Raw genomic sequence first — 16,480 nt, 5'->3', positions numbered from 1 at the left:
GAAGAGCGCTTTGGAACTATTGCTTTTTTCTTTCTTTGCTTTGTATGTATGTTATATTATACAATAAAAAAAGTAAAAATAAAAAAAAAAAAAGTTAAGTTGAAATTCATTCCCGCTCCTTGGAGAGAAGATAGTGGTCACCATTCCTTAAGCATACAAAGATTCTGAAGTGAGAACAATAACCAGAGAAATCTGACTTACTGGTGGTCCTCAGAAATAATGGAAAGGGATGCTACTTGCCCTCAGTCACATCAAACAGGGAACTTAGATGATTTCTATTTGGTTACTAAGGAAAGGGTAACACCCACCCTACCTCAACACATACACACACACATGCATGTGCACACACACACACACACACACACACACACACAAAGCTAAAAAACTTGAGAACCCTAGGTGGGCATATACATGTTGAGTTTTAATTGAAGCCAAGAGAATGGAGAAAATATAAATGAAGTGGTAAGAAAATAGAATACTAAAAAATATCTAGAAAAGGAGAATCATATTGATATTACATAATGAAGTAGAAAGTCTATTTCTCTTCCTTACCTCAAAGTATATTCCCACATTACTAACTACTACTGTAGTTTTCACAGAAGGGGCATAATCTTTTATTTTCAGTCTTTGACAGTTCTTACAACAGGAACTCAGCACAATTCTTTTAGAATGGCCTCCTGCCAAACCTCAGAAACCTGCCAAACCTCAGAAACCATACTTTCAAGCGTTTCATGCATTTTAATTTCTTAGCTTCCTTCCCTCACCAAAATGATAGGAGATTACACTCTGAAGAGGTAACTAACGACTCTTCTGGGCCCTCCTTTTATGTTGCCAGCTATCGTGCACCAATCATCATTATGAAGTCTTTGAACACTGTTTTTATATGGCTTTGGGGGAAAAGGGATATACAAAATAGCCCAATTCCTTCTGGCATTTAAGTAAATTCCTCAGAGGAAATCAGGCATTTAGAAAGACATATTAAATATATTTGGTGAACTAGGGCAACTATTTAGTGTATCTGATAAAAACTGTAAATTTAACTCATTATTGCTGTGCAATAAAGTATATTATATATATCCAGATCTTTTATGGGATAGGAGAGAAAGACAAAAAGAGAAAAATGTAGATGGGGTATATATAAATAAGGGAAGCCACTGGGGTAAGCAGGTGTGTGTGGGCGGGTGGGAAAACGGCATATACAGTGAGGTAAGTTAAGGAGGCAAGAAGATGGAGGGGAGAGTGGAGAGGAAAAAGTGACGATGAAAGCATAAAAGAAGAAGTAGGGAAGCGGAAGAGGTGAGGAAAAAAAAGAAAAGAGAAGATAGGAGTAGGCAGAGGGACATAAAGTTGGAAAAGAAGGCACCAATAAGCACATCATGATTATGAAATGCCCAACCCATTCTTCCACTCTTCCTGGCTCTTCAGCTCCCTTTTCTACTTATACAAATTTCTTATTCTTGCTAATAAGTAAACTAGTATTCACGTTATACTGGAAATAGACACTCAACATAGTATACAGACACAAGCACACACACAAATGCACATAAAATAAAACCAAATGTATCTAATAACTACTTTCTATCATGATAACATCTCAATAGGTTGGAATTGAAGCACCTCTTAGTATAAGCACTGGGGAGAAGAACACTCAATTTGACTCTCTTAGCAAAAAACACAAGTTTCATCTTCCCTCTCATTAAGAACATTATGATGCATCTTTTCCAAAATCAGTTTAAAGAGGAATTAGAAACATAATTATCTGATATGTCTAATTTTAACAGAATATAGCCCCAAATACTATTTTGTCCATGTCTCCTCCATTTTCATCTTTCAGTAATTTGAAAAAGAAATACATTTCCTACACAGATAGCTCCAAATCTCTAATCCTCTGTGTCATGGTTCATGTGTCCATTTGGCCAGGTGGTGGTGCCCAGTTGTCTGCTGGGGCAAGTGCTGGCTTGCTTGTTGCTATGAGGACATTTCATGGACTTAAATCATGATCACGTTGGCTGCATCCACAGCTGACTGCATTTGCAGTCAGCTAAGGGGAGTGTCTTCTGCAATGAGCGATGCTTAATCTAATCATCAGCAGGCTTTTAAGGATGATTCAAAAGAGACATTCACTCTTCTTGCTTCAGCCACCCAGCCTGTCCTGAGAGTTCACCGAGGAACTTCACTGAAGCTGCCAGCTTGCAGCCTGCCTTACAGACCCTGGACTCTACATCCCAATGGTTACATGAGACACTTTTATAAATTTTATATTTACAAATATCTCCTACTGATTTTGTTTCTCTAGAGAACCCTAGCTAATACACCTCAATAAAAACCAAAGAGTACCCAACTGCTCTTTAATTTTATTTACTTCTAGTAAACAATAAATCATTCACTTGTCATCAACTGCTTTTTGACATCAACAGAATATACCATGATCTTCCAAGGAAAAAAGAAATCATACCCTAAACTGTAGATGACTAGATTTCTGATAGTATCCTGATGATTTCACACCATTTAATCTTTTTTTAAAGTAGATAAATATGGAGAAAGCTTATGTGTGTGAGTCTGTGTATGTTTCTCAGTGGTAGGGAGGGTTAAGATATCCTCTAGGAAAAAATACAATTGAATAAAAGAACAGGACATTTTATTGGTAGTTATAGATTCAAAATACTAAGTAAAGGATGAAAGTGATATAATGTTCTTATTTATCCTTTATACCTTGTCTATCATTTCAACCCACCCAAACCCTATCAAGGGGCTTCATAGTTTAGAGAATAATAGAAACAATTTGATTTCATCTAAGTTAATTTCACCTAAGATCACTGGCATAAACTGTATGTTTTTAAACCAGCAATAAAATGGCTAATCACAAACTGATGGGCAATTATGATTATTTGTTATTACTGCACACCATGTACCAACTTAACAGATTGAAATAGTACAGTTATATACTACAATTATGATTCTATTTCACTGCCTTCTGAACAGCTGCTGATTCAAACTGTCAGCTGAAATGCCACACTTAAACAGGATTTCAGCAAGAAAAGGACCAAAGTTCTCTAATAATGTTAAAAGCATTAATTACTGTTCGAAAAAAGTGGTTACTAACCTTGCTGAAGAGGCTGAGTGTTTGTACTGGGATTCTGACTAACTGGCTGGGTTGAGCTACTGGCTGTTGTGGCAGTAACAAGTCGGACATAATGAAACTTGCTTCCAGGCACTTGAATCTGCTGGACATTGGGAGCAGTTGCCAGAGGAATAATTGTCTTAAATTGTGATGTGCTCACGCCTCCAACAGTGATGGTCTGCACAGCTGATTTCACTGCCTATTAAACAATACAACATTGCTATCATTAATCTGGGTTTCAACTTTTCTACCCTTTTTAATTTATGACAACTGTCAAGTAAAAAAAATACGTTCCTCTATTTCACCAAAAGCTGTTGAAAGGAACAACCTGTTCAAAGAGAAACGAAAAGAATAGTAATGAATACAGGAGTGAATCAAAATTAGTAAGCTCTATCCTTCATCTTTAGTCGTTTTCTTCCTTCTTGTTCCAGGTCAGACGACTTGCTATGAAGGAATTATTACTTAATTTTCCAGAACTTACGCAGAAATTTTGTCCATTTGAGGTAAAATTTATAAGAAAAAGATTATTTTAAATCTTCCACAGTTAAGCCACATATTCAACATGGATACAGATATTTGGCTTAATTGCCACCCACCAAATTATACCAAATTTATACTCAAATATTCTAAAAGAGAAAGCATACAAAAGAAAAGCCCATTTTGTACCTTTATTAAGTCTAGTCAATTCTGAAAGACTTATTTGTACAACAAATGTATTAACAAACATATGGGTGGGGGGGCCAAATTCAGTTCAAAATTAACTCAATTTTGGTTGTATGTGGAAACTAATCATTTTGGGGGGAATCAAATCTGGATCAATACAATCATTTAAATCATTTTTAATCTTTTCTCTCACTCAGAAAGAAATGTGATCCCCAAAACACTAAATGAAACATCAGAGGCAAAGTAGAACAAACTGATCTCCTGAGATATTTCCAAATTGATATTTAACCAATGCACATAATAACATACTGTTATACAAAACAAAGGTCCAGACAAAATTCTCTAACTAGTTCTATAGTATTATTTTACTAAATAATTAAATCCTTTATATATTTGAATGTGGTTAGAAGGGGAAATTTTAGGTTGTATATGTTATTTAAAAAAAAACTTCTAACAGAAAAAAAGACATTATGGAGTCAATTGAAAAAAAAACTGGAATATGGACTGTATACTTTATATATCAATATTAAATTTCTTGATCTTGGTAACTGTACTTAAGGTGGTTATATAGTGGATATCCTTGTTCTCAGGAAATATACCTACAAGTGTTGAGTGTTAGAGAAGCATGAGATATGAAATCTATTCTTAGATGTTTAGATAATAAAGAGACACAGAGATGGGTGGATGGATGTGCTGATAGAATGATATAATAAATGTCACTAAATGCTAAAAGTTGGCAAATTTGGGTGAGGGGGCATGATGGAGTTCTATGTATTGTTTTTGTAACTTTTCTTTAAGTTTGAAACTATATCAAAGTAAAAATATTTACAATTCTTTTTAATTAAAACAAAAAAGGAGGGCAGGCCATGGTGGCTTAGCAGGCAGAGTTCTCACCTGCCATACCGAAAACCCAAGTTTGATTCCCAGTGCCTGCCCTGCCAAAAAAGAAAAAAGAATTAATTCCCTATCAATTTCTTAATTTGACCTAATGCTAAAAGACAACTGATATACGATGGAGAATATGTGGATAATTTATAAATCAAAAATTCTAAAGAATCTGGGCGGGCCACAGTGGCTCAGCAGGCAGAGTTCTCACCCGCCATACCAGAGACCCGGGTTCAATCCCCAGTGCCTGCCCATGTAAAAAAAAAAAAAAAAAAATTCTAAAGAATGTGAGCATTTTCATGAAACCCTATGGAAAAATAAAGAGAAGAATGTCATTTAGTTAGGAAATTCTGCAGGCAATGGTCAAAAGAGATTACTACAACATGAAAATGGGGGGAAAAAATATGACCTTAAGAAACAAGGTATTTCAAACAATAGTTAAATATAATGGGTAGTTGATATGCATAGTAGACAGTGTAAAAACTCTTTATAAGATTATCTGATTTAAATCTAATCACTAAGGGGTGCACTGGTGGTTCACTGGTAGTAGAATGTTTGCCTGTCATGCAGGAGACCTCCAGGGTTCGATTCCAGGACCGTGTACCCAAAAAATAATTTAAAAAATAATAATAAATCTAATCACTATATCATGATATAGGTACAGCATGGCATAAGTACAAGGGCTGGAGCCAGACCACTTGGGCTAGTTTAGTTGGGTCTGTATGGTATATCTTTTTCTATCTCTTTACTTTCAATTTTTCTGTGCTCTAAACCGCAAGCTATGACTCTTATAAATTACATATAACTGAGTCTTAAAAAAAAAAGGCAGATCAGACCATATTTCAATGTAAGTTTGGTTACATTTTATGTAGTTAATTAAATATCTGAATTTAAATCTACCACTGTACTACTGTCCCGCATGTCCTATGTTTTTTTTCTCTTTTCACGCTTTTTCGGATAATATTTTATCATTTAATTTTCCCCTATTATGTATTATTTATACATTGTTACTATTCTTTTAGTGATTATCCTAGAGATTATAATGCACACTACAGGAATATAAATTAGTACCGCCCAAAACAATGAAAGAACCATAGAACCCTAACACCATTTACCTTACCTATCTTTGGGCTATTGTTGTAAGCATTTCAATTCTACATATAATTCAAGCCCAACAAAATTTTCATTTAGATGTACCCACAAATTTCCACTTTCTGTCCTTCCTATGTTTCTGTGCTTCCACTTGGGATCATTTTCCTTCTGCTTGAAGAACTCACTTTAGGATTTATTTAAGTGCAGAACTGCTGATAAGAAATTTTCTCTATTTTGTTCCTCAAAAAATGTCAAATCTTTTTATCATTGTATCTAATCTTCGGTTAAACTCATCCACTGAGTTCTTAATCACAGTTTTAAGTCTTCAGTCTGAAAAAATTCATCTGATTCCTTTTTATAATTTCCAGTTCTCTGTAGAAATTTTCCATCTTATTAAATAAATTCTTGAGCATATTACATTATTTCTCAGGAGTTAATAAGATGTAAAATTCTACTTCTAATAACTCTAATACCTATATCTCTTGATTGTGAGTAATCCGGTCTAGTCTCCTGAAATGTCTGATATGTTTTGATTAAATGCCAAGTATTATTTATAAAAACTTAAGGAGATAATTTGAGACTTTTAGTGATGTTATACTCCTCCAAAGAGAATTCTTTAGCTTCTGCAGTCAATTAACTAGAGGTAAATTATCTTAAAGCAAACATGAATTGAGCTGATTTGAAGTCAAGTTTCAATCTTCGTGAGGTCTTGTCTATGTCTGGTTCACTCTTTCCCCCAAGATATAACCCTTCAGTGACCCCAATCCAAGACTTTGGGGTTTACCAGGGCCCCTCCTTCTTGATGGGGCTTGAACCCAAATTTTTGTTCCTAGACTTATAAGACTGACAGACCTGCTCCTCAATCTTTCTGTGGCCACTTTCTGTTCATTTTATTAGTCTGTCAGGCACAATTTACAAATCAACAGATGCCCTCAGGGAATTATCAGACTGATCTCTTTAGGCTTCTTTACTCCAGGATTGTGGCTGTGAAGTCCTGGCCCTCTTGTTGCTCTCCAGTGCATTCAAACAAATTTTTAAAATATAGTTCATTCAGCTTTTTAAATTGTTTTTGGTGGGAAGGTTGGTAGGCAACAAGCTAGGTCATTATAACCAAAAACAGAAAATCCAGACTGCCTGGGTTTTAATCTAGGTTCCACCACTTCCTAGTTGTATGACCTTGAGCAAGTAACTAAACTTTGTGCCTCTTTCTTCATCTGAATGAAGATTAATGATATCTTTCTCACAGGATTGTTGAGTGAATTAAATGAGTTAAATTATATAAAGTAAAAATAACTCCAGTCACACTGTATAATGCTCAACAAATGTGAATTGCTATTTATATCATTATTATTATGCCTGTCATAAATGGGGAAACTGAAAGTCAAAGAGATTATGTAAATATCTTAGAGCCAATAGCTAAAAAACAGCAGAGCCAGGATAGGAACTAAACCCTACTCCAAAGCTCATTCTCTTACCCAAGACATCATACTACCTCTTACTATAGATGTTTAATGAATATTAGCTTACTGAATGAAAGTAAATAGCATCCAGCTCTCAATAAATCTGTTAAAAACTAATGCTCTGTATCTGCCTCTCAGAATTTTTTCAATTAGTATGCTGAATGAAGTATAAACAGCATTTTTTAAAAAGTTCTTTTATTCTAAAATAATTTTAGACTCACGAGTAGCAAAACCAATTCAGAGAGTTTCCACAAACTCTTCACCCAACTTTAGCCAACAAAATAACATCTTAAAAAAACAGAGAATACTATCAAAATCAAGAAATTAACATTTAGTACAATACTAGTAACTAAACTATACACTTCATTCGGATTCCACCAGTTTTCATAAGAATTGTTTATTTTGTTGTGTTTTTAAAAGTATAATTCTATGAAATTTTATCACATGTATAGATGAATACAACCATCAACACAATCAGGAAACAAAATTGGTCCACAGCCCCAAAGAAAATCCTCTGTGCTATCCTTTATATTCATATTCTCCCACCCAACCCGAATCCCGGGACAATCACTGATTTAACTGCATTTTTTAGTACCAAGTAACATGTAAAAGCTGAAGTACAAAGAGACACGTAAAAGCTAGAATTCACAGATAATGGTGTGGAAGATGATCACCCTATAGACCTGTTCACCTGCCCAAAAGTGTCACTTGAGCAAGAAAAATCCTATTTTGTGTAATTACACATTTTGGAGTTTATTTAATAATATCACTTAGACTACTTTATTTCGAGGGCCTTCGGGTACTTAAATTAGTCACTCCCTCAGGTGAACAGAGCAGAAACAGGGTATTATTCTCACTGTTAAATCCTTTTAACATTCCTTAAAGAATCAACTAGGGGAAAAGGCAAAGAATCTCAAAGTAACCAGAATTCAATAAAAGGTAGATCAATGCTGCCAAAAGTACAATAATGAAATGGTCTTTAAATTTCTTTTTAAAATTACAGCCTGTTTTTTCCAATTTTAAATGAATACATATTCATTAAAGAACATCTAAATAAAATAGGAAAAAAACTAAAATGAGAATCCTGGCACATAAAACAAACATATTTTTCAAATAATTAAACAAATATTTCTACGTTCTTCAAATATTTTATCCTATATATATGGTCGTTTTTAATTAATATACGCAAAATATAGATACAATTTTGTATCCTAGTAATTGGACAATTCTAACTGTATTTACTGTGAAACATTTTAAAAGTTACATGTCACAAACTAACCCACTGACAAACCAAATTGTGCTTCTCCTGTTATATTCCCAATCCACATTAGGAAAACACCAACTAAATGTAAAATAAACCAGAATCCTACTACCACATTAGACTCAGCTGTTATCCACTACCTGACCACCTGCTCTCATCTCCTAAGTATTTCTTACATCTGTCAATTCCTTTCTATTCTCACTGCCATTAATTGATTTTTAGGCCCACATTCTCTGGATTCCTGCAAAAACTTTCTGAGAAGTAGTACAGCATATGGCAAAGAGCATGGGCTCCCAGCTTGTCACCTACAGGTAGACTAAACAGGGCACTTTAACTCTCTATGCCTCAAAATCCTCAATTACAAAATGGCAACAATAATAGTACTTTACTATAGGACTGTTGTGAGCTTTCAACGAGCCAAATAATATAGTGTTAAGAACAGTGTCCCACATTTAATAGATCTTATAAAAATGTTAACTTTTATTCTTATGATTAGCCAGTATAATGGTCTTCAATCTCACAGTGGCCTTCAGTGCATCCATACTGCCAGCAGAATAATTTTGACGCAAATCTGATCTTGACCACTGCCATCTTGTTAGAAACTCCTTGATGATATTTTTGCTTTCAGTAATGGAAAAAACCAAAACAATCTTACCAGAAGACAACGAGAAAAGCTGAATAAAATATATTTTTTAATCTGCCTGAATATATAAGAATGCTAATAAGGAAGAGAAGAATTAACAAAGACTCAGAGAAGCTAGAAATTCAGAAAAGTGAATCTATCAATTTTACCCACGTTTGCCCTGGGCCATTTACCAATACAGAAACTGCAAGGCCAGTGAATTCTGTGCTTGGGGAGTAGAGTGGGACAGAAGGGGAGTTGAAAAAGCGGGAATCTGTGATTTTCTTAGAGTGGATACCCTGGCAAGCTACCAATGTTTTAAGTTGGAAGTAGAGGTGAAAAGAATCCATCAAAGCCAGACCTTACACAGAATCCATCTAAGCTGTGTCATCTAGGTAGTCCAAAAACCACGAAAATTGAATTAAGATGACCCCAGAGAACAAGTGTACATGGTATCTGTGGATACAAACAAAAATTCTCATAGAAAATAAAATTCATAATAGAATTCATATAAATACAAACATTTCTTTCCCCCCACTGGAGAACTTACTTTCATTCTTCTAATTTTAGACAAGGAAGTCAATATTTAATTTAAAAATCCATTGCTCACAATTGATATATAAAAATATTTTAATCCTTAAATCATACATCAACAACTTATGATTCCAAATTTTACTTATCATTTGCTTTCAAGTCTGAAGAAAATGATTAATTTATAATGTTGCACAGAACCACAGTCCCACTGACATAACATTTAGTCTGAAGCCCTACACTCATATCAGAATTAATAACAGCCAGTATCAAACTGGCCTGAAACCTGATTGTGTTTCTGGCTCAGTATCTGTCGTAAATTTGTAAATCCATACTAAAACACAAAAATAAACTAGGATGTGTATATCTTATAAAAAATTTTTCACAGTACAGTAAAATTAAAATTTTATCAAATTTCAACCATATTATGGCGTTTTATCCAATTAACTTTCAAAATGCCTGACTGTGAATCAATTATCAAGGACTTCAAGTAGGATCTTTTTCTTTTTTAGTTAGCTCAGCATTTCAAAATTGCTACAGAATTAATATAACAAAATGTCAAAAGTATGCTATACATACTGCACTTTTCTGCTAGACTGGGCTATATCTTCCATGGCAAGATACCAAACTACTGAATAAAATACACTTTCAAATCAATAGGTACTTGATTAATTTCCCTGAATCATCATCATCATCCAGGATTTTGAAAGATTTGATTACTTTAACTATAATTTTAAAGTTTAACTTAAGGAGGGAAAAAAAACCCTCATATATTTGACTTTTTATGTCCTTTTTTGGCCCTTCAGTGACCAAAGAGAATTTTAAACAAATTTTATGCTTCATGTTTCCCGGCTTAATTATAATAAAAAGCTATAATTTCTATTATCCAAATTTTAAAAATTATACTAATCAAAAAGCTATTAATTTTGAAATGTCTGTTTGTCTGTAGGTCTCCTTAGAATCATTCCAAAGTTTTATAATCAAGAGATTTTATCAATGTATTAGAATCAATTTAAGAAAAAAAATTATTTTGCAAAAAAAAAATCACTTCCCAATACACTTGACAGAAACAAGCTATTCATTTTTATTTGTGCTCCACTGAAAACGTCACTGAAATCTGTCCAATGGTTTATTTCCAAGTGGTCCGCTACAGAATTCTTTAAAATGTTTTAAGACTGGCTGAGGCTAGAGTTCTGACTTCCATTTGGACCCTACTCTCCTTCACTGTTTGAAGGTGGTTTTGGTTTTGGCATCTTACTAAGAATAGTTGCCATCTCTTTTCTCTCATCAAAATTCTGTCACTGCTCATATAGTTTTAAAATAACCCTGATTATTTCCAAAATCTTCTCCATATCCACAGAAAGCTCAGCAAACCACTGTCTGGCATCTTTCTGTTGTACGACACAGGCTACATGTAGACAAGCTAAAGCTCTCACGAAAGGAGGATACAATAGGCAAAGATCCATTCTTTAGGTATCATTCACTATCCTCTATGCAAGGGGAAGCAACATGTCTTCTTGCCCCGTGTCCTGCACACACTGGAGCAAAGGTCTATAAGGATGATATACTATCAAACGACAACCCTTTGGTTCAAAAAGATAGACTTCACATTCTAATATATAGTTCATCCTATAAGGAAATTCCTTTGGAGAGGCCTATGAAAACCTGTTTTATAGTACAAAAGTAGCAGCAAAAATCAATCTTGTAGTCACCCCCAAGAGAGCCTCTTTTGTTGCTCAGATGTGGCCTCTCTCTCCAGCCAATATGATGAGCAGTCTCACCACCCTCCCCCTCTCTGCGTGGGACATGACTCCCAGGGGTGCGGACCTTCCTGGCAACGTGGGACAAAGATCCTGGAATGAGCTGAGACTCAGCATCAAAGGACTGAGAAAAACCCTAGAATGAGCTGAGAATTAACATCAAGGGATTGAGAGAACCTTCTCGACCAAAAGGGGGAAGAGTAAAATGAGACAAAGTGTCAATGGCTGAGAGATTCCAAACAGAGTCGAGAGGTTATCTTGGAGGTTATTCTTACGCATTAAGTAGATATCACCTTGTTGTTCAAGATGTAGTGGAGAGGCTGGAGAGAATTGCCTGAAAATGTAGTGCTGTGTTCCAGTAGCCATGTTTCTTGATGATGATTGAACAATGATATAGCTTTCACAATGAGACTCTGTGAATGTGAAAACCTTATGTCCGATGCTCCTTTTAGCTACTGTATCAACAGAAGAGTAGAACATATGGAATAAAAATAAATAATAGGGGGAACAAATGTTAAAATAAATTCAGTTTGCAATAGTGGTAAATGAAAGCGAGGGGTAAGGGGTATGGTACGTATACTTTTTTTTTCTCTATTATCATTTTATTTCTTCTTCTGTTGTCTTTTTATTTCTTCTTCTAAATCGATGCAAATGTACTAAGAAATGATGAATATGCAACTATGTGATGATATTAAGAAATACTGATTATATATGTAGAATGGAATGATATTTAAATGTTTTGTTTGTTAATTTTCTTTTTTTAATTAATAAAAAAAAGTTTAAAAAAATCAATCTTGTATTTGACACTACTCCAAATTCCTCTACTTTTGATGTTAAAAACACATATGTAGGGGTGGCGCAACAGTGGCTCAGTGGCAGAATTCCTGCCTGCCGTGCTGGAGACCCAGGTTTGATTCCCAGAGCCTGCCCATGCAAAACAAAAACAAAAACAAACAAACAAACAAAAACAACATACATATGTAATAGCCATTAATACAGGATCTATACTTTTAAAAGAACACCTGGCATAGAATCTCTTGAAGCAGACTGTAGCATGGCAATAACTTGTCTTAATTTAAGATGTTCCTCTAATGCTTAGATAACATTTGTAAAAAATATTTGTAATTTCCAGTATTTCTCTTCTGAGACTTTAAGTTCTTTTGGTGCTCCTTCAGCAGATCTTGTTTATCCAAAATCCACTGCAAATAGTGGGAGCTCTGCCAAAACTTCCCAGCCATGGAACACAGCTTGCCCTGATAAAAAAAAAAACACCAGCTGGCAGAGGGGCCCATGGAACGATCATAGACCCCACCCACCAGGTAACCACACTCCTCTATCTACAAACACTTTAAAAAAACACTTGTTGAGCAGTCAAAGATAGCCAGGCCTGCAAGAGCACAGACAACAGGAATGAGAACACCACAAACTACAGATAACAGAAACTGGCCTACGAGGTCACAAGATCATGGCTTCTACCACATTAGGCTTCTACTGTAATAATGCCACAAAACACGCAAGTCCAGAACTCAACCACAAACACAAGCATTTACTTCTTGTTCACAGGTCTGAAGCTAAATCATAGCTCTGTTAGGTTTGGCTCATTGCTTCAGGATAAATTCAATTCTACACCGCCTGCCTCCTCATCAGGGAACCATTTTCTCCTCATGGTAGATGGCAGAAGCACAAAAACAACAAAAATAAACATGTGATGTCTCTTAAGGCCTTGGTTGAAACTGGCACACTTTTGCTACCATTCACATTTCACTGGCTAAACAATATCATACCACCAAGCATATGAGGCAGGGTTGTATAGTCTAGTAGGAAGCCCTACGAAAAGATTCCACAGAAAGGAGGTGGACCTATAAGTGAATTACAGGAAGGGAGTAAATGGTTGGGCACAATAAGACTATATGCCCCAATCATGTGTAAAATTTTAAAATAATTTCTGTTACTAAGTTCAAGGAGGGAGAAGAGAAAATTGAATATTTCAACAGATTCTGAGGAACTTAAAAAAAAAAAACAAAGTATATTTGACAAAAAAATTCAAAGTAGTAATTTCAGAATTAAAAATCAAGAACTCAAACAAATTTAATAGCAAATTTGATACAGGTGAAGAAACCAGGTGAACTGGCAGAAGGTCTCGGAAGAAAATATTCAGAATAAAATTAACAGACACAAGAAGATAGGCTATACAAAAGAGTCATGTAATTGAGTAGCAGAAAGAGAGGAGAGCTAAAATCCAACAGAAACAGTATTGAAGAAAACTGCTGAGAATGTTCCAAAATTATAAAAGACATCAAACCACATATTCAAAAAGCACTGTAACCTACTTTTTAAAAATACTCTTTTTAAAAAAGTCAGAGAAAAAAGACATTACCTTTAATGAAGAAACAATCAGATTGATGGTTGACTTCCTACAGAAAGAATGGAACCTGAAGACAATGGAATAATATTTTCAATGTGGCAAATGGGAAAAACAAAAACAAAACAAAAAAACCCTGCCAACCTAGCATTCTGTATTCAGTGAAGATATCTTTCAAAAATGAAGGTGAAATAAAGACACTTCCAGAACAACAACAACAAAAAGAGGTAATCTGCCATCAGCACTTACACTCTAAGAAATGTAGGTAAAAAAGTAATCCTGGACAAATGCTCAGAGATGGAAAGATAAATGAAAATGGAGAAGAATTAGAACAAATGTAGATAAATCCAAATTATCATTGATGTTATGAAGCAATAATAATATTATCTGGAATTTAAAATATAAACCAAATTAAAAGGCCTAACAACAACAGCATTGATTTGGCATAGTAATTAAATGGAATAAAAGTTCCATAAGGAGTTTGTATGATTCAGGAGAAAGAAAAATAAAGCAGGGACAAAATCAATCCAAAAATACAAACCAAAATGACCTTATTATCTACTATATGTGGGCTACAAATTTGGCTGCAAATTTTTTATCAATCAGCTAACATGGAAAAGAAACCACGTCGTTTACTTCATTCACAATGTTCATGAGATAAAAACAAAGCAAATTAAACAAAAGTAATTTTAGGACCCACATTACTTTAGACTTCTCACTCCTCAAATTTTACCACTTTTAGGAAAATAAGTACGATTATGCTGAACAGAAGCTAATGTTTATTTGGAGGAATTATTGTAATTTCTTTAAGATTTCCAAACAATAAGCCTCTAGTGTTCTCAAAGTTTCATTATGAGTATCTAAAAAGTTAGCAATGGACTTGACTACTAAACAGTGAGGAAAAAAATTAACTAAAACCATATGCAGTTACACAGGTGTAAACATGTCAAAATTCATAAAATCATACCCTTTAAAATACAGTTGAGTGCCTGCCCATGCAAAAGAATAAAAAATAAAAAATCCAGCTATTGTAAGTAAAATATACAGAAAATAAAATGTCAGGGAAAAGGGGGAAAATACTAAATGTAGTAAGAATGGTAAAATGTTTGATGAAGCTGGATGATGATTACAAGGGTGTTCATTACACTCTTTCCTCTACTTTCGTGTATATTTAAATTTTTCCATAATACCCACTTTTTAAAAATTGTTAAATGCATCTGTTCTTGATATTAAACATCAGAGAGACATCTCAAAGGGGACCTAAAAAATATATCACATGACACAAAAATGTTTCCAGATAACATTCTCACATTAGATAAAAATAACTTTATAATAATATCCCACAACATGAGCTTTCAGCATCAGTGCAAAATAAAACAAATCTGGCATGAAACAGGAGTGCATTTCAGAATACCTGTAACAGTGGATCACCTTCAGGTAAACCTGCCAAAATATTTCTGGATCAGGTGAACTACCTGGGAACATTGAGTGGGATGAGCCCAAGATTTATTTGCTAAAAAATGGATGTAGTACAAAGTCATTTGAGGGATGGGAGAAAAAATATGGAACTATTAAACTTTTACACTGGGGAAACCCCTGATACTGTGTCAAACATTAGGGACACTCAAATCTCTAGGACAACCCCTTGATCTTGAGACTTGCTCTTGTGAAGCTTATGTAGGTGGTGGAGAAGCTTAGCCTTCCTATCGGTATGCCTAAGAGTTACTTCTGGAGGACCTTTTTTGCTGCTCAGATGTGGCCTCACACTCTCTAAGCCCAACTCTGCAAGTGAAATCATTGCCTTCCCCCAGTACGTGGGACATGATAACCAGGGGTGAAAGTTTCCCTGTCAGCATGGAAGATGACTCCCAGGAATGAATCTGGCCTGGCACTGTGGGATCAACAATGCCATCCTGACCAAAAGGTTGGGAAAAGTATAACTAAAAAGGTATCAGTGGCTGAGAGAGTTCAAATAGAGTCAAGAGGCTACTCTGGAGGTCACTTTTACACAACTTCAGTTAGACATTGCTACCTATCATAACTTGCCAAATCCCAACCAAAACCATTCCAGACAATCCTAAAAACACCCAGGGCAATATATAAGACTCTACTAAGTTTCCATGTACTAGGGTAACTTTCCAGAAACCTATAATCTCCAGATGGGTCCCTGGACAAGATAAGTTCTGGAACCTAGAGGAGCCAGCCTCTCCAGAACATTAGCTAGTTTCATTTCCCTACCCACTATCAGCGACAGCCCCTTCCAACATGAAAAAGCTAGATTGGGCATAGCCCAAACACCCCTAGAGAGTGGGAGAAAGATCAGAGGTGGTGGTGGAGTTATTTATAGAGAATATGGGATTTAACAAATGAGTATGAATGCTGAATCATTAAATTGATATCTCTTTTAGTCTCTAGTATTTTAGACAGCTAGAAGTAAAAATCTAAAATTGTGGAATTGTAACTCAAGTCAAACTCTGAAATATGTTCTACAACTAACTGTGGTGCTGTGCTTTGAAATTTATAGCTTTTTTGGTATATTTTATTTTTCACATAAAAAGAAGGAAAAAAAATCAATTGTGATGATAAAAAAAATATTTAAGCCCTCTAGCCTCCTATATTCTGGAGCAGCTAGGAGGAAAAATCTTAGAGGACTGTATTGTAGCTCATGACAAACGCTGGGATCTGTCCTGTAACTACTTGAAGAGTGCTTTGAAAATTATTGC

At 34.9% G+C, this 16,480-nt stretch overlaps 1 protein-coding gene and 1 pseudogene across 10 annotated transcripts in view; both read right to left on the bottom strand.

The window, feature by feature from the left end:
* Positions 1-16,480, bottom strand: part of LIN54 (lin-54 DREAM MuvB core complex component) — a 126,246-nt gene that overhangs the window by 21,871 nt on the left and 87,895 nt on the right. For all 10 annotated transcript variants that reach the window (XM_077143008.1, XM_077143014.1, XM_077143010.1 and 7 more), the window contains exon 5: positions 3,104-3,320. In XM_077143008.1, the coding sequence (XP_076999123.1) occupies positions 3,104-3,320 (217 nt within the window). The remainder of the gene's footprint in view (positions 1-3,103; positions 3,321-16,480) is intronic.
* Positions 10,805-15,242, bottom strand: LOC143668533 (cyclin-C pseudogene; annotated as a pseudogene).

This window comes from Tamandua tetradactyla, chromosome 24, assembly GCF_023851605.1.
Source record: "Tamandua tetradactyla isolate mTamTet1 chromosome 24, mTamTet1.pri, whole genome shotgun sequence".
NCBI classification, from domain to species: domain Eukaryota; kingdom Metazoa; phylum Chordata; class Mammalia; order Pilosa; family Myrmecophagidae; genus Tamandua; species Tamandua tetradactyla.
This window is presented reverse-complemented; position numbering and strand designations above follow the sequence as displayed.